At 45.4% G+C, this 18,928-nt stretch overlaps 1 protein-coding gene across 28 annotated transcripts in view; it reads left to right on the top strand.

Moving 5' to 3' along the window:
* LOC310696682 (methyl-CpG-binding domain protein 1-like) overlaps positions 1-18,928 on the top strand; it is a 122,816-nt gene that overhangs the window by 22,009 nt on the left and 81,879 nt on the right. For 18 of the 28 annotated variants that reach the window (XM_083482445.1, XM_083482458.1, XM_083482455.1 and 15 more), the window contains exons 4-9: positions 797-844; positions 1,702-2,021; positions 7,985-8,070; positions 10,267-10,307; positions 11,664-11,807; positions 11,975-12,109. In XM_083482445.1, coding sequence (XP_083338571.1) covers positions 797-844; positions 1,702-2,021; positions 7,985-8,070; positions 10,267-10,307; positions 11,664-11,807; positions 11,975-12,109 — 774 coding nt within the window. Of the gene's footprint in view, positions 1-796; positions 845-1,701; positions 2,022-2,052; positions 2,140-7,337; positions 7,431-7,984; positions 8,071-10,266; positions 10,308-11,663; positions 11,808-11,974; positions 12,110-18,928 lie in introns of those variants that run through there. The other 10 variants (XM_083482457.1, XM_083482454.1, XM_083482449.1 and 7 more) reach the window with 2 other exon arrangements.

Below are 18,928 nucleotides of genomic sequence, written 5' to 3'. Positions count from 1 at the left end.
GCTCAAGGTCACCCAGTAAGCCTTCCATGCCTGGACAAGGTGCTCCCCTGTTCCTATAGGTACCAATAGCCCTGATGCACTGATTGTGTAGTCCAGGAATGGGGAGCCTGTAGTCCTCAATACATAGCTGAACTCTGTGGGAACAAAGTCCAATCCAGTTCAGGATTCTTTTCTCACATTGGCCAGCCCATGGGAAGCCATCTAGCATGTCATGAATGCAATCACACTCTTCTCCCCATGATTCCAAGCATGAGTTGTGCCGGCTAAGGCTGATGGGAGCTGGGATTCCAACTCCTGCCTAGGGGACCTTAGGTTCCCCATCCTTGGTGTAGTGCAACCTGCTCTTGGTCAGTTTTGTTAGGAGGCCTCTAGGGTTACAGATGGTTCCTTGGGTTAGATGTGCATGAAAGTTCAAGTCTTCTACCTCAGTCTTCTTTGTCTGTTGGACTGCATTGATACCCTAAGCTTATAAATTGCTAGTTCATAAACCCAGTAGCACTTGGAACTGAGAGCCAGTGTGGTGTAGTGGTTAAGAGCGGTAGATTCGTAATCTGGGGAACCGGGTTTGCGTCTCTGCTCCTCCACATGCAGCTGCTGGGTGACCTTGGGCCAGTCACACTTCTCTGAAGTCTCTCAGCCCCACTCACCTCACAGAGTGTTTGTTGTGGGGGAGGAAGGGAAAGGAGAATGTTAGCCGCTTTGAGACTCCTTCGGGTAGTGATAAAGCGGGATATCAAATCCAAACCCTTCTTCTTCTAATGGTCTTCTCCTTTTTCACTGCTTTCTCCTGCTGCAGCCCCAGCTCCTACAACCCCTCCCACCCACTGGAGGAGGCCACCAGCGGGTGAGTGTGCTGTCTGCTGAGGCCAGATCTAGACTGGCTGTTGAATGTCATCTGGAAGAACTATATGGGGGAGGATGAAGAAAGAAGGAAGCTATCAGCACAACCGCTTTCCTTTTTTGCTATGGGGATTGCTTTTGCATAGCTGGGCAGAAGCTTCCCAGATGGGTATCTTTGGAAGGGGAATTATTGTGGTGTGATTGTGTTTTTAAACTTCCAAGCAGAGTTTTGGCAAGCTTCACAATGGTGGAACCACCTGATGGCAAAGCCAAAACTTGCCCAGATGGTAAGTGAGGCATGTTCCTAGGACCGCTTAACACGGATTAGTTGCCTCCTGTTGTGTTCCATAAGGATGGTTGTCTCCCTTGCTTTTCATGCATAATTATTAGCAAAGTAGGGTTTCTAAGCTATGATTGTGAGTCCACAGCTTTAGTAGTCTTTCCCAATTACGTGCTACAAGATTATAGCCTTGATCTCTGACATGAAGAGTAAAAGGCAGTGGCCTGCGTGATGATGATGCTGGCTTGTTCACTTAGCCTGCATTTAGCAAAGAGGAATGCCAAATGGATCTGGTGAGTGGATTAGGTTCCCTGGGTTTGAAACTCTAGGGAAGCAGGAAGTGTTTAGAAAAGGGGGTTGCTCTCTGCTGCTCCCCATCCTTCTCTTCTGCTAATTAGCCCATAGGGAAATTGATGGAGCCTTCTGTATTGGGAAAGATAGGACTCCTGTTTATAGGCCAAACCATGGCATTGAGGTGGAGGAGAAGGATGAATCCCCTTAACAGCTGTCCTTCCTTAGGGTATGGCTCATGCTTTGTAAACCATTGCTTTAGACTACACTGCCTGTTTCTTCTTCTATAGGTCAAAAAGGGTAGTAAAAGGCATCTTCCACCTCTGGCAGCAGTCACCCCTCCACTCAAGAAGCCTCCTGATTTGCAAGTGTTTGAAGAGCCTCCAGACAAGGAGGTTCCAGACCAGAAACCCCCCCAAATGGAACTGGAGTTGCCAGTAGAAGCACCTGCCGCTATTCTGGCTGAGCAGCAAGAACTTCTTGTTGCTGCAGACCAGCCAGCCACGAAGCCCCACAAGCGCCGATGTCGGAAGCAGCTTCCAGCCCTCCTTCCTCCGGGAAAAATGGGCAATGTGACAGTGGAAGAGGCCAACCCAGAGGAACCTGTAGTGTGAGCATCTCCCTCTTTTGCTTTCCTCTTGTTGCAGTGGAGAGGCCAGGCTCTTTCAGAAACCTTAAATGTCAAGACAGGACTCACAGAGACTAAAGAAAACAAATGATTATAAACGGTAGGAGGCTCTCAAAAATCTGATCGGTGTATTCTCATGCTTCTTTTTAAAACACGCAAATCTTCTGCTCTACCTTAGAGGTTTTGTGAGGGGTTGACATCTCTGTTCCATTCCCACTCCTCTGAGGCTTCAGATTTTGAACATTTGCTCCCCATTCTCTCTTTTTTAAAAAAATAATATTTATTGAAAGTTTACGAATTACAAAACGAAGTAGAAAAGAAAAAGGAAAGGGAAACAATACAAATCAATACATTACAGCACGTATAAAAAAACAAAGAAAAAAAACAAAAGACACAATACATAAGAACAAAAACAAAAGCAAAAACATTAAAAACACATCCAATATTTCCATATCTTTTTCTTTCATCAACTTGTTTCATCGACCTCCTCACACCTCCCATTTTTGTGTTCTAGTTATTAATTATTTCAGCAAATCCTTTCCATCTTTCACTGTTTTCTGTCATTTAATTGTCTTAGTTTATTTTAACCTTATCTTACCATTAAAACCCTAAAACCTATTTATACTTAACTCCTTATAACTTTTCTACTAAAGCCGTATAATTTCATTCCAACAATTTTTCTAAAACTCATTAATTTTACAATATTTCTCTAAATAAATTTTTAAAAACTTTTTCCCAATCTTCTTCCACTGTCTCTTCTCCCTGGTCTCGGATTCTGTCAGTCCTTTCTATCAATTCCATATGGTCCATCAACCTGGTGATCTTCTATCCAAGGCTCTTAACTCTTTTCCATGTCCCTTCTGCAGATCTTCATATTTATACATGTGCTTTACTTTGTCTTCTGCTGATCTTGTTCTTAATTTCCTTCCTTTGGCACTGAGGAGTAGATCTCGGGGAAACTCCAACCTAACAATGTCTTTATTCCTTCTCGACAGGTCAGCCGATTCTCCATAGTCAGAACTAAAGTCCAAAAGATATTTCAGAGCGTGTTTCAAAGTCCCTCCAAAGCTAAAGACCCCCACAGCTCCAATCTCCCCCCTGACCCAAATCCAGGTCCCAAACCTGCATAAGGGGATCTATCCAACTTTCCTTCTCCAATCCAAGCAGGACTCCATCCCTCCAAATCTGGCTTTCTCTGGATTCAATTGTAAAGGACAACAGCTTATGTTCATCAAATTGCCTCTGAAAGGCCGGGGCTCTCTCCACTTGAATTACTTGAGGTTCAACAACAACTTTCTCCTTCGTCTTCTCCACAGCTTGCCATGTCAAAACAGATTCCTGAATCAAATCCTGAGTTGTTTCTGTATAGGTATTCACTTTTTGTCCCAAATCAGTCATTTTTTGTCCCATATTATCAATTTTAATAATCCTCACATCCGTCTTCTTATGAAGCTGTTCCAATAAAGCACTTGTCTTGCAAAATGCAATCACTAAGGCTTCTTCTGTCAACATTCTTGTCCAAGGTCAATCTCTGTTTCTCACGGTCTTTAATCTCTACAGCTGGAAAATTCCCCAGCTCCACTCCTGCAACAGTTTCAAAAGCTCCCTCTAGGGGAAACAATTTCTATTTGTATCCGTCCTTTTAAACACAGATCCAGCAGCAAAGTTAGTTCGGTTTTCAGTTACATTTGCTCCTTTTCAAGTGCAAAAGGAAACAATGGAAACAATATATTTCTCTTATTTAGTTGTCTGTCAACATACGTTATTCACAGTCAATGAACTTTCCCAAAAAGTCGATCTTACTGGCAGCCCGTTCCCAGGTTCAAAACGGTGGTAATTTATCTTCCTTCACTCTCTCTCCTTCAGGCTTAAGCAGTCTAAAATTTCCCCCCTCTTCTCCTGCTTCCAAGGGGGGTTTAGTAGTTTTAACCGATGGAGATTTAATCCTTTACAAAAGGCTTTCCAGACTTTAGTTTGCAACGTCTTTGCTTCAATCTATTTACAAAAGGGGAAGGCGGACTTCCTGTTTGAAACCTTCCCGTTTCGATGCCAAATTATAGTGTTTATAGATCCAGTTTTCCGTTCTACTCACGGGTAGTTGTTTAAAATCCAATTGTCCACAGGAAAAAGTCAGCGCTCTCCGGCAACAGCAATGCGGCTTCACTCTGTGAAAGAAGCAGTCAATTCGAAGCACTGCGCCACTCACCCCACGTCGCTCTGGAACCCCGAAACCGGGTTTCCCCGCGAGTAGGGGAGGCGCAAAAGGTGCCAGCCGAATCCCACGTCCACAGGCTTCTCCTGCCTGTGGTTTTTAGTGGGTCTCCGCCTCGCTGTGGCTGTCCAGACCCTGATTTCCACGGAGCGGATTCCTCCCGATCAGAGGAAATCCGCCATTGCCGGAGGCGCTAACCCGGAAGTCCATTTGCTCCCCATTCTCTCTCATCAGGAGTGTTCAGCAACACTTGAGTTGAAGGAGCTGCTATTTATTCATTGCATTTATGAATTGCTCTTCCTCCAGAAGGAGCCCAGGGTGATGTTCAATAAGATAAAACAAGATACACCATTGAATAAAACACATACAAATAACGGCAAGCATTGTGGGTGTGCCAAAATCACAGTAGGGGTAAAGCTTTATTAGGACCAATAAAATGTCACAAAATGGAGAGCAAGTGCTTGCAGTTTCCAGAACTTTTCTTAAACTCCATACAGCAAAACTGGTATGGAGTGTGTGTCCTATAGGAAGAGAGAAAGCTTGGATGTTATATTGAAGCCCCAAAGTCTGGAATTTTTATTTGCATCTTAAGATAGCAGGCAGGTAGTGCTAAGCAGACTTAATTATAATGTTATGGTCCTAGCAGCGACTACAGTAATTTTAAGATAATCAAAGGCTGCTGGGATGAAACTATAGCTGTTCCCTCATTTTTTGAGAATAATATAAAAACTATTTTGTTTTTTATACGTATTGGAAGCTGCCCAGAGTGGCTGGGGCAACCCAGCCAGATGAGCAGGGTATAAATAATAAAATGATCATCATCATTCATTGTGCTGGTTGCCAGTAACTAAACTCAGAGATGTAGACAGAACCCCACAGGTGCAGGGAATGTTGTATTGCCAAGTAAAATTCCTGAAGTGTTTTGAATGTGACAGTGTTTGAGGATGATGAGTTAAAATATGGAAATAATGTGTGGAATTCACCAAAGGAGTACTGTCAGTGGAAGCTACAAGGATATGGACAGGCCTCTTGGACTTGTGAAACCAACCACCTGTCTCCTTGATCCTTGCCCATCCTGGCTTATAAAAACTAGCCGAGAAGGGCTGGGTGATGGGCTTCACAGGGTGGTGACTGCTTCTCTCTGTGAGGGAGCCTTCCCAGACCCGCTGAAAGAGGCGGTTATCAAACTTCTTAAAAAACCATCACCCAGTCTCAAATCTTCCATTCTTGGGCAAGGCGACTGAGTGAATAACCATTGAACAACTCCAGGCACGCCTGGAAGAAGCGGTCCATTTGGATCCCTTCCAGTGAAGATTCAGGCCTCACCATGGGACTGAAACTGCCTTGGTCACACTGGTCGATGATCTCCGGAGGCGGGCTAGGGACAAAGGTGAGAGCTGTTTCCTAGTTCTGCTGGATCTCTCAGCGGCTTTAGATACCATTGATCATAACATCCTTCTGGACCGTCTAGAGGGGCTGGGAGCTGGGGACATTGTTATACAGTGGTTCTGCTCCTAACTCCTGGGCTGTGTTCAGAAAGTGGTGGTGGGGGGTGAGTGTTCAGACCCCTGGGCCCTCACTTGTGGGGTGCCTCAGGGTTCTGTCCTCTCCCCCATGCTTTTCAACATCTACATGCAGCTGCTGGGAGAGATCATCAGGAGGGCTTGGGCTGGGTGTTCATCAGTATGCGGATGATACCCAGCTCTACCTCTCTTTCAAATCAGAACCAGTGAAGGCAGTGAAGGTCCTGTGTGAGTGTCTGAAGGCAGTTGGAGGATGGATGGCGGTTAACAGATTGAGACTGAATCCTGGCAAGACAGAAGTACTGTTCTTGGGGGACAGGGGGTGGGCTGGTGTGGGGGACTTCCTGGTACTGAATGGGGTAACTGTGCCCCTGAAGGACCGGGTGTGCAGCCTGGGAGTCATTTTAGACTCACAGGTGTCCATGGAGGCACAGGTCAATTCTGTGCCCAGGGCAGCTGTTTACCAGCTCTATCTGGTATGCAGGCTGAGACCCTACCTGCCCTTGGACAGTCTTGCAGGAGTGGTACATTCTATGGTTATCTCTTGCTTGGACTACTGCAATGTGCTCTATGTGGGGCTACCTTTGAAACTACAACTAATCCAGAATGCGGCAGCTAGAATGGTGACTGGGAGCGGCCGCCGAGACCACGTAACACCAGTCCTGAAAGACCTACATTGGCTCCCAGTATGTTTCCGAGCACAATTCAAAGTGTTGGTGCTGACCTTTAAAGCCCTAAACGGCCTTGGACCAGTATACCTGAAGGAGCATCTCCACCCCTATCGTTCTGCCCTGACACCGAGGTCCAGCACCAAGGGCCTTCTGGCGGTTCCCTCACTGCGAGAAGTGAAGTTACAGGGAACCAGGCAGAGGGCCTTCCCAGGAGTGGCATCTGCCCTGTGGAACACCCTCCCACCAGATGTCAAAGAGAACAACTACCAGACTTTTAGAAGACATCTGAAGGCAGCCCTGTATAGGGAAGCTTTTAATGTTTGATGGGCTACTGTATTTTAATATTTTGTTGGAAGCCACCCAGAGTGGCTGGGGAAACCCAGCCAGATGGGCGGGGTATAAATAAATAAATAAATAAATAAATAATAATAATAATAATAATAATAATTCCATTTGCACAGTGAACCTCCCCCCCCCCCCGCTCTTCCCTTGTGTGACCCTCCACACACCCTGAAATTGGCCCTGGTGTGTTGAGAGAACCCCCAGAATGGGGGGGGGGGAGGGGAGACTGATCATTCTGTCTGGCAAGCACAATTGACATAGGACAACACTGAATTTGCAACACCCTTTCTACATTAGAGACCTGGTTCATTAAATACAAGAGCATAATTTTTTTTGTTTGGGGTGGACATGGGTTCTTCCATGCTTGACCTACTTCAGAACCTAGAATAGTGTACAGTTAGCCTTAAAACTTTTATTTTCCCACTTGTCATTTTTTTGACATGTATCAGAAATTTTGCTTGACAGCACTATGAAAATTACCTGTACTTGATGTCTTCTTCCTTGTACACTGCTAAAAACTACCGCCCTTTCCTCCTTTTGGAATAATTAGGTTAGGCAAGGACTCGGAAGGCAGAAAGGCACGGAGAAGCTTGGATCAGAAGCCAAGTTACTACACGCCTCCCACTTCCACTTGCCTGACCAGGTAGCTGATTGTAACTATGATAGCACTTCCATAGGTATGCTCTGGAGCACACTGTGACCCTGCCTGGTAAGGGTTGTGTGAGAGCAGTTCAGAGCCTGAATGCCTCTTATTCCAAGTGCCAAGTGCTTGCTCAAGGCCTCGCATATGGAATCCCTTCTAAATGTGGGGCAATTGTAGCATCACTTCCTACCCAGTTTGTGTCAGCCACAGATGCCTGAGAAGCAAAGAAACTTGCCTCCATCATGTTCCAGTCACTTGGCTGAGTTCTCCTTGCTTTGGAGGTCCAGGGTAGGCTTTGCTGTCTGAAGGCTGAAGGGCATTAGCAAGGAAGACCAGGGACGATGGCAAGAAAGCTATCGGAACAATCTTGGACACCATGTTGTTTCAGTCCTTAGTGCTATATTTAATGATATACATTTGTGTTGCAAGAATAATTTTGAGGGCCTCTTGGGCCTTTAGAGTGGGATATAAGCAAACACATAAGAAACATATAGGGCTGGAGATGCTTTGTTGGGACTGTTGCTCCTAACTTTTCCTGTTTCTTCTTCTTCCAGATGCTGTGCCAGCTGTCAAGGACAGTTCCCAGGAGTGATGCTCCCCTCCCAGAGACGCTGTCGGTGGCTCTGCCCAGATTGCAGAGGTTTGTACTTGAAGAAAAGCAGGACACACAAACCCCAAGTCCACAGAAGTAAAACACAAGTGCTCAAGGAGATCTCTGCTCTGTCTCCACAATTGAGAATAATTGAATTCTACTAGCTAAGGATGCCGGATGGCTGAATCATGACCCTGTAAACATATACATGGGCTTTCCCACTTCCTCAGCTAAGCTCTGTTGCCACTTGGCTTCTGCTCTGCTTGTTTAAACAAAGCCACTGATTTCTTGGAGTTTTGCACAGTTGATCATTAGCTACTGCCCAAACATTTTCATGTCATACTTCTTTAATAATGAAAGTCGATTCTCTTGACATTGCATTGTGTGAAGCAGTGTTGCAAATGTCGATTGATGCAAGTCCCCAACCCCTTTTTTGCTGCTTTCCAAAAGCATGGTTGGAGCAGTATACTGAAAGCAGTCTGACTTTGATAAGCCTTTGAATGAATTAAGAGCTAAGCAGAGAATTCTTGCTTTTTTATTTTATTATGTCCTGCTTTTCAGTCATGATTGGATCCCAGTGTGGCTCACAGGAAAACAATCTGCATTAAGTACAATATATTGGGGAATTGGAAAAAATGTACATTTATGAATTTTGAGTCTGCTTTGCTCTGTGCACTGATGGTTCTTAATGACTGGGGTAGGCAAGGGCTGCATTTAGGTTCTGTCGTATTTTAGCAGAGAATCCATTTACTTTCTCACATAGTAATTAATGACTGGTAGCCAGCCATTCGGTTCTATGGCAGGGTAGGGAGCCTTAGCCCCCCCCCCCCCATCTTCCATCATCCCTAGTCAGCATGGCCAGTGATCAGGAATGATGGGAGTCCAGTGCCCTCTGCCCCAAAATCTGCTCTGGAGGCTGTTGCACAATGGGAAGTCCTTATGCTAACAGGATGACGTTGTTGGAGTCAAACCACGTACTCCACCTTTGACCCTGTGACACAGGGATGGTCCTTTGGGGAATTCACCCCACCCAGGGTCTTTGCAGTGTAAGCTCTTGTTCTGCTGTACCCAAAGTGCCACAGTAATTGGTATTTTGCTAGTAATTACATGAACACCAGTAGACAGGGCAAGTTATCCCCCACCCCCAAGTAGTAGAGCACTTCCCTGGATAGGAGTTTTTAAAGGGTAGGTGCTGTAAACAAAAAGATCCTGCTCTGCACTGATGCAGATCTCACTTCAGTTAAAGAAGGTACACTGAGCAGACTTTCACCCCACTCCATCTGCTGGATTACAAATCCTTGGGAAAGCTGCACAGCGGAAGATGCCTGTTAATACTAAAGGTTTATTTCTTGTTTTCTATGTATCTTTCAAACTACACCTTCCTCTTCCTCATCTATCCCAGGGATGCGGAACCTGCAAGCTGTCCAGATATTGGACATTAACTCCCATCATCCCTGACCATTCACCCTGCTGGCTGGGGCTGATGAGGTTTGGAGTCCAGCAACAACTGGGAGGTCACAGGTTTGCCTTCCCTGTGTGAGCCCTTCCCTGTGCTCCCTTTCATAGAGGAGGGTCGGTTTCATGCTTCAGAAACATGGCTGGGAGACCTTTTCCTTGCCTTCATTTACTTCATTCCTCAGCTGCTTCATCTAACAAGCAGTGATGTGGAGTGGAATGTTTTTCTGTTTTCCTGTGGAAAATTTCCATTTCATATGATCATTAATAAAAATTAATGGATGCAAATTCCAAATGCCATATTAAGCAGGCTTGGCTATTTCAAAATTTTATTTACTAAATGCAAGCAAAATTGACATGCTAAATTGGATAACTCTCTAGGGCAGGTGAAGGAAACTTTTGACCCCACCCCACCCCGGTGTTGCTGAACTACATTTCACATTATCCCAGGCCATTGTCCATGCTTTCCAGGGTTATGGGAGTTATAGTTCAGCCGCACCTGCAGGGCCACAGGCGCTCAATATCTTCTCTAGGGCATCAGAAAATTTTATCCAGATTAGCCATGTAAATGCGATTCAGTCTCTTCCCCACCCCCCATCACCGTTCAGAAGAATGGTAAGATGCCAGGTGTGGGACTATTGGGTTGGTGCTCACTTCACACTCCTGGTAGCTTATCGGTTAACGTTGAATTATTTTCCTTGTGACTGACTTCCTTAGCACTGGGTGTTTGAGCCAATGTTTCTCTTTCTTGCACAGGTTTTAATCTTTTCTTCCTGTTCCTCTTTTCAGCTCAGAGAAGAGATTTCAATCGGGAGCAGAGATATTACAAGGTAAGATCTAGAGCGTACCAACATTTTTTGTTTACTTAGAAATATGAGTTGAAGTAGGGGGCGATGGGATCTGTGTGTGTAATAATAATAATAATAATAATAATAATAAATAATAATAATAATTTTTTATTTATACCCCGCCCTCCCCAGCCAAGGCCGGGCTCAGAGTGAAACTCCCATTGTTCTGGGGGCATTTTGCGACTGGGGATTTCATTAGCGCAAGCAGTTTTTGAGCTCTGGGTGCAGTTCTGCGCCTAAGATTTCAGATTAAAACTGCAGAGTGGAAGGAAAGGAAGACCTTTTCTGCCTCCCCACTTCCAGCTACTCTCTAAGGACCCTGGAGAAGACACCCTCTTAAGAATATTAGGGGGGTGGGCAGGGGAAGGACTAGACCATGTGAAAAAAATGAACATAATATTTTAGCTGCAGTTCATTTATTTCCAGCTTTGTATTGTTATAAAAAAGCATGCCTAGACATTCCATTGTTGCACCCATAACCTCGGTTTAAGGTACCCTTTGGCTCCTCGCTTTCCTATCTCCGTTTCTAACCTGTGTGTGTGTGTGTGTGTGTGTGTGTGTGTGTGTTTAAAAGTGTCCCTGGCTGCAGCTGGCCTGCAGTGACTTGCACATGCCTAACCCTTTAGTGCTTTAAAATCCTCCTGTGCCTGTGCAGTAGCGATTTAAGAGATAAGTGTATATTTATGTTTTATTCTGCCTTCAGTTGACAGAGGGACAGGTGGCTTTAAAATGTCACCCTCCCAGCCGGTTGATTGATGGGATATTCATTTTGGAAAAGGCTTGAAAACTCAAGTCACCCATTCAGAGAACAACCAAGACTTGGCCATGCCCTGGGATGGATGAAAGCATTAGGGTTGTTAGCAGAGGTAAGGGACGTGTCTCCAGTTCTCAGATAGCAGTGGAGGACTTGAAGCTGCGTATTCTCTTGGATGATATGCCACTGGGAGCCCCATAAATGACTGGGATAGATGTGTGATAAGCAGAGTTCAGTGACAAAGCTTTGTATGGCAGAAGGTCCCATGTTCAATCCCTGGCATCTTGAGTCAGAGGATTTTGCGTAAAGGGTCTCAGAAAAAAACCATGGTCTGAGACCTTTTGAGAGCTGCTGCTTGAGTAGATGGCACTGGGCTATGCAAACCTTGACTTACTACAGTATAAGGTAATTTCATCTATGGCCTGGTGAGTTTGTGTTAGAGGTTGGAAATAGTGTCCTTTTCTTGTGCTCTCCTTTGAGTCAGCCAAGATGGCCAACAGGCTCACGGTGCAGCTTGGAGGTTCTGGGTTCATGGTGTTGCCTTCCCCGAATCCCTCCTCACCCCCTACCCTCTGCCCTTGCAGCAAATTGGTTGTGGTGTGTGCCAAGCCTGCCAGATGTCTCAGGACTGCGGCATCTGCAGTGTGTGTGTCCTGCGAGCCAAAAACCCCGAGCTCCGCATTGGCATCAAATGTCTGCTGCGCCGATGCTTGAAGATTGTCAAAAAGGTACCACTGGCTGCTCCTTGCTTATTCCTCCCTTGTGTCCCTTTCCAGAAATTCTGCTGTTCCTTGTTCTTGGCCTCCCTGCCCCAAATGAACGTGGCAGCCATTTCAAGCCTTAACAGTTCTTTTGTCTCTCTTTCCTTTCTCCCCGCACTCCTTTCCCATTGCAGGGCCTTGAATGTGGTATGTGTCAGGCTTGCAAGATAACTGAAGACTGTGGGAGCTGCCACATCTGCTTGCGGAGGCAGAAACCAGGCATGAAGCGGCAATGGAAATGTCTCAAGCGCCGCTGCCTTAAACGCAAGGTGTGTATGCTTGGCCTGACTAGGTTCTGCATCCCATGAGAGTCTGTTGTACTTCCATCAGGGCACTGAGCAAAACAGGATGGGTGGGAAAGGAAGGAGAAGGGAGCAAAACAGGATAGGTGTGAAAGGTGTCAGGAGTTCATCCTACACTCGAGTAGGACCCTGGCAGAGACACATGCCCGACTGGCATGTTCTCTCCCTCCTGCTGGATCGTTCTGGAGCTTCATAAGCTTTCTTCAGCCTGAACATCACAGTGACTGATGCCAACCGACACTGGCACACTTAGGGATCCACAGAGTTTGTGCAACTTGAGTGTGACAGACCTCAGCAACTCAGCATTTTGGCTAATCTACTTTATTTACATATACAGTGGTGCCTCGCAATACAAAATTAATTTGTTCCGCGAGTTTTTCCTTCTAGCGAATTTTTCGTCTTGCGAAGCACGGTGTCGGAAAAGTTTTGGAAAAGCTTCAAAAATCACCAAAAACCTCAAAAAGGCTACCACACTGCGTTCTATGAGTTGCTCCTCGAAGTCAAGTCGCAACTGTATTAATGGTGTTAAGAAAAAGGAAACAAACTTGCAAGACGTTTTCATCTTGCGAAGCAAGCACATAGGGAAATTCGTCTTGCGAAGCAGCTAAAAAACCGCAAAACCCTTTCGTCTAGCAAGTTTTTCGTCTTGCGAGGCATTCGTCTTGCGGGGCACCACTGTAAACACACACGGAGCACTGCAACATGGCTCCCTCTCCCTTTTGCATCAGACAGCAAAGAGAAAAAGAACAAAGGACAATAGTCCCACTTCACGGAACACAGTAACAGAAACATCCTGTCTCTGTCACTTCCCACTCTGTGGAGTCGAAACAAATACCGTCACGCGAAAGACAACAATCCTATGACTGCAATCATGGAGCAGGAATTCTAACAAAAGGAAGGAGATGGGGGCATTGGGGCGGTGGACAAAACTGTGGTTATGACGTGGTTTTATCTTAGGCAACATGCTTCTGCTGTTGCACTGGACCACGGCAAGTTGGGTTGACTTCTATACTGTTTTCAGAACATTTCATTGGTTTTATAGGATTGCCTTTTGTGCTTTGTTTAGAGTGCTTGCCAAGTCCTAAAAACATGCATTTTGTCAATCCAATTAAATTCTCTTGGATTCTCTTTCTTTTTAGTTGTACATTCATAAAGGCAACAGTCATGTTTCACACAATGTAGCTTGCATTCCAGTTGTGTGGTGCTTATTGAATTTATCAGGTTCCCAACTTTGAAATTAAAGTAGATGAATATTCTTTGTGGAGTAATACCATTGCCTGAGAGCTTCTGTCTTCATGACAATTATATTTTTGGGAAAAGGAAAGTGCTTTTCATTGAGCCATCCAGTGAAGTTAGTCTGCTGCTCTTGATAGGGTTACACTTCCTCTGAAGAAGTGGGTACATAGCTTGGGGGTATTCCTGGATCCTTTGCTGTTGCTCAAGGCTCAGGTGGCCTCCGTGCCCCTGAGTGCCTCCCATCAGCTTCAGCTGGTGGCCCAGCTATGCCCCTATCTGGACAGGGATAGCCTAACTACTGTTGCCTATGCTCTGGTAACTTCAAGGTTAGATTACTGCAATGCGTTATATGTAGGGCAGCCTCTGAAGGCAGTTCGGAAACTTCAGCTAGTGCAGAATTCAGTGGCCAGGTTGCTTACCAGAGCAAGATGGTTTGAGCATTTCATACTGATCCTGGTCCAACTTTACTGGGTACCAATTAGTTTCCAGGCCCAATTCTAGGTTTTTACCCATAAAGCCTTAAATGGCTCAGGACCGCAATACCTCAAAGACCACCTCTTTCCATGTGAACCTACCTGGACCCTGAGATCATCTCCTGAGGGCCACCTTCGTGTGCCTCCTCCTTGAGAGGTCTGGAGGGTGGCAGCACGAGAACGAGCCTTCTCTGCAGTGGCCCCCCATCTCTGGAATGCTCTCCCCAGGGAAGTTCGCCGTGCACTTTTGTTATACACCTTTAGGCTCCAGGCAAAAACGTTCCTTTTTAACCAGGCCTTTGGTTGATTTAATTGACATCCTATGCTCTTTTAAAATGTGCGGTTTTTAGGGGGACGGGGGGTATTGGGTTGTTTTTATTTTGATTATATAGTTTGTGGTTTCATATTTTGATTTTCTTCTGTGAACCACCCTGAGACCTCCGGGTATATGGTGGTATATAAATTCAAATAAAATAATAATAGTAATAATAGTTGCTGATATAACCTGTCCAACTTTAAAATTCTGCTCACAAAGGCATCTAAAAGTAAAGTGGTGACAAATTCTACAGGTAGGGTAAGGATATATATTTGTTATACTAAGAGACCTCTTGAATTCATTGGATGGCTTTGAGGTGTTGGGGCATTTAATGAATAAATATTCACTCCTTATCCCCTTCTGTGGGAGTTTACAGTATGAAGCTTACATAGATGTTGCCTCAAATAACTTACAACAACAGCAACTATGAAATGCTGGCTCACTGATCTCCCTCTTTTATTTACGGATGCTTTTATCTTCTCCAGTACTATTTGTTGTTGTTGTTTAATCGTTTAGTCATGTCCGACTCTTCGTGACCCCATGGACCAGAACACGCCAGGCACTCCTGTTTTCCACTGCCTCCCGCAGTTTAGTCAAACTCATGTCCTCTGTCGTCCCCTTCTCCTTGTGCCCTCCATCTTTCCCAATATCAGGGTCTTTTCCAGGGAGTCTTCTCTTCTCATGAGGTGGCCAGAGTATTGGGGTACTGCTGAAATGAAGTGGCCAGCATTCTGTATGCTACTTGGATAAGGAAGGATCAAAGACTTAAATTGGTTGCTTTCACTTTCTACCTTCTGATATTCTTTTCCGCTTGTCTGTGGAGTGAGTTCCTCAGAAATACTGGCTTGCGTTTTGAGACTTTCTGTTGCCCTGGGCAAACTGACAATGTAGCCTAATAAATTTTAAAGTTTCCTGCAGCTGCATATTGCTGGGAAAAATCAAAGTCACAGGCAAGCTTTCTTTTGGGGAAATCTTGGGTACTGCTACTCCCCACCCCCTTGAGGAATCCTTGATAGACTATGAAGGAACCCATATGGTATAGTAACTTTTTTTACTCCATGCTTCGCTTTACTTCCAAGAATACTCAACTTCTGGATCATTTAGGATGATTTGGGATCTCCCCTTGAAATATTATTGCATATGTTGAAATTCCTGACATAACCATCAATTTGATGTGATCTGTAATAATAATAGGGGTTGCTCGTGCGTAAGTTGCCGCCACTCCTGGCTAGGTTGCCTGATTAAACCTTTTCTGTCTGGACAGCCCTTCACTTCGTGGCTGTTTCAGTCGCTAGCAGAATCCGTCAGTGGGCGTTTCTTAAACCTTTTCCAGCATAACAGCTGTTTGACGCCAAGTCTCCTCCTACTCTCCAAGCGTGGAAGTCTTCTGCGCAGGGAGGGTGTGGGTAGCGGAGGACCCGTGCTCTCCCCGCTGGTCTCCGGCGAGGAGTCCTGGAGCCCCCTCACCGATTCCCCCATCTGCCCCCCTTTATCCCTGGTGTTACGCTGATTTCCTTCCCTCGCTGATGAGCTGCCTCTCTCCCTGCTGGGCCCTTCTCCAGCATCACTTGGGAGCCTTGCCTCCGCCTCTGGCTCCGATGTCAGTTCCCTGACATGATCCGTACTTGGTCTCTCTGCTCTAAGAGCAACATTAAAAACGTAAAGGGACCCCTGACAATTAAGTCCAGTCGCGAACAACTCTGGGGTTGCGGCGCTCATCTCGCTTTAAAGGCCGAGGGAGCCGGCATTTGTCCGCTTCCGCAGACAGTTTTTCCGGGTCATGTGGCCAGCATGACTAAGCCGCTTCTGGCGAAACCAGAGCAGCGCACAGAAACGCCGTTTACCTTCCCGCGGGCAGCCTAAATATGTAGCACATGTAGAAGTACCTCTTAATACTTACAGGAATGAGCCTAACCTCCTTCCTCTCCCCATCCCAAACTCACACGTTCTCCACTGTCCTCCATTGGCAAGGCCATGAGGAGACCAAAACATTCAGATTTATTAATCACAGATTAGTAGGTTGTCCAAACTTTTAATTATACCTTAATCTTAACTATGAATAGAGGAAACAATCCAATTTCATAAACTATAGTTTGTTTGTTTTTTTATAATATATTTATTAAGATTTTCAAAGTATTACAAAATAAAAAATAAAAAAATAACAAAATAAAAAATAAAAAATAGTTAAAATCAACTCCATCTTTCCATTACCGTATTTTTCGCACCGTAGGGCGCACCGGACCATAGGGCGCACCCAGTTTTTAGGGGGGGAATTCAAGAAAAAAAATCTCCCCCCCACAGCCCCAGAGAGCAGCGTGCAGGCTGCACACGACCTCTCCCTGCCGGACGGGCTGCGTGCAGCTATGGAACAAGCCAAGGCAGCGAGCAGGATGGATCCCACTCACTGTTTTGGCTTCCCCTTTAGCCCCGTGCAGCCTCTCCTTGGCGGAGGGGTTGCGCGCAGCTATGGATCAAGCCAAGGCAGCGAGCGGGATGGATTCTGCTCGCTGTTTTGGCTTCCCCTTTAGCCCCGTGCAGCCTTTCCTTGGCGGAGGGGTTGCGCAGGGCTTTCCTGGCTTTCCTGGGAGGTGGGGGGATTCCCCCACCTCCCGCAAAACCGGCAGAAGCCGTACACACCTTAAAAGGGCTACACGGCTTCTCCTAGCTTTCCTGGGAGGTGGGGGGATTCCCCCACCTCCCGCAAAACCGGCAGAAGCCGCGCGCACTTTAAAAGGGCTGCACGGCTTCTCCTGGCTTTCCTGGGAGGTGGGGGGATTCCCCCCACCTCCCGCAAAACCAGCAGAAGCCGCGCGCACTTTAAAAGGGCTGCACGGCTTCTCCTGGCTTTCCTGGGAGGTGGGGGGATTCCCTCACCTCTCGCAAAAGCCCGCAGAAGCCGCGCAATCCCTTTAAAGATTGATTGATTGATTTGATTTATTACGGCCATTGGCCCATATCTAAAACAATATATCAAGATTTATCCATAAACAAACAATTTAAACAATTCCAAGTTAAAACACTCATATAAAACCAATTTTACTTCAATTAAGTAAACACTATATACAATAAGCTCCCTCTGTGTCAACCGTAATTCAAATCCCTCGGGGATATGCGTCTTAGTTCTGGCACTTATTGATGGTTCTTAAGTTTGGCTAAGCTGTCAGAGTCATACAGTGATCCATTTCTCCTCTTATGAAATAAGACATTAATCAGGTATCTAGCGACTGCAAGGGATCTACTTGAGTCTTCGTCGTTTAATAAGTATATTATTTGGGCTTCCTGAGGTCCGTCAGCAATTCTCGATAAATATGGGGCCAGAAACTTGGACCGTGGAGCCGAATGTAATGGACAACAGAAGATTATATGGTATAACGATTCTATAGATCCACTTTTACAGTCACAGAGGAGTGAGATCTGTCCGTTGGAGAGTCTGTTACCCAACACATTTGATGGGAAAACATTGAATCTAGCCTTTATAAAGGCATACCTGTGCATCACCACAGATAAGGTAGTTAAATAAGCTGGGAGTTTCGTTGGTGGTGTTAAGCCAAGGTTTATCGGCGAACAGGTGCCACCACCTGTCGCAATATTAACTTGTAAATCGATCTCCTCTAATCTGTGAGTTATAATTCTCTTGGCAGAAATTAAGTCCAATTTAAGTAGTTCAGATGGAGATAGTCCTAAGGGCACAAGTTTCCCATGTATTATTTTTGCCCAAGGGCTAGGAAAGTCATCTCTCCAGAGACACTGTATCAAGTGGAGATATGGGAGTTTATGCCATAATGCCAACCAGTAACAGAGGATGCATTTCCATAGTGTGGTTTCTAGAGATGTCACATTTAGTTCAAGTCGTATAGCTGTATTGCCTACACACCTGGGTAGTTTTAGCAACCTTCTTAGCAGTTGGTTTTGGATTACCTCCAACTGGGTTAGATTAACAAAGGACCCCCATATTGGGATTGCATATGCTATTGTTGCAATCACCTTTGCCTTGAAAACTTTTAACACTGATGGAATATGGAAAGCCCCATCTGAAAAGAAAAAACACAGTAGCGCAAAGGAAAGGGCTTTAGCTCTATTTAATACATATGCAAGATGGACCTTCCAGCCCATGTTGTGTTGGAGAAGGACACCCAAGTATTGAAATTTAAAAACTTGGTCTATGGCTTTCCCGTCTATTCTCCAATTATAGGTTTTTCGACTCTTGGTGAAAATTAGGACTTTGGACTTTGCGTGATTAATTGTAAGAAAATTTGATTTGCAGTAAGCATCAAAATTTTTTAAGGCCCTCCTAAGGCCAACTCTTGAAAAAGATAGGATCACTGCGTCGTCTGTGTAGAGTAGAAGGGGGCAACGATATTGGGCAAGACAGGGGGCGTGGATCGTCTCTTGAGAATCTATCAGAGGCGCCCTCATATCGCTTATAAATAGATTAAAAAGGGTCGGAGCAAGGATACATCCTTGACGAACACCTCTATTGATGGTTACTGGATTTGAGAGGTCGCCTGCCGGAGTGATTCTCACCCTAGCGGCCGATCCGTCATGCAGTTTAGTTATTAGCCACAAAAGTCTTTTGTCTATTCCCCATCGTGCTAATTTCCCCCAAAGTAGTCCTCTGGGGATGCTGTCAAAAGCAGCCTTTAAATCAATAAAGGCCGCACAAAGTTGGCCTCTATTTGGGGCGGAATATTTCTGGGCAAGGTGGTATAAAACTAAGACATAGAATCATAGAATCATAGAATCATAGAGTTGGAAGAGACC

This window comes from Podarcis liolepis (assembly GCF_965112155.1).
Source record: "Podarcis liolepis genome assembly, chromosome: 17".
In the NCBI taxonomy this organism is placed as follows: domain Eukaryota; kingdom Metazoa; phylum Chordata; class Lepidosauria; order Squamata; family Lacertidae; genus Podarcis; species Podarcis liolepis.
Note: the sequence above shows the minus strand (reverse complement) of the source record. Positions and strands in the feature narration are given on the sequence as shown.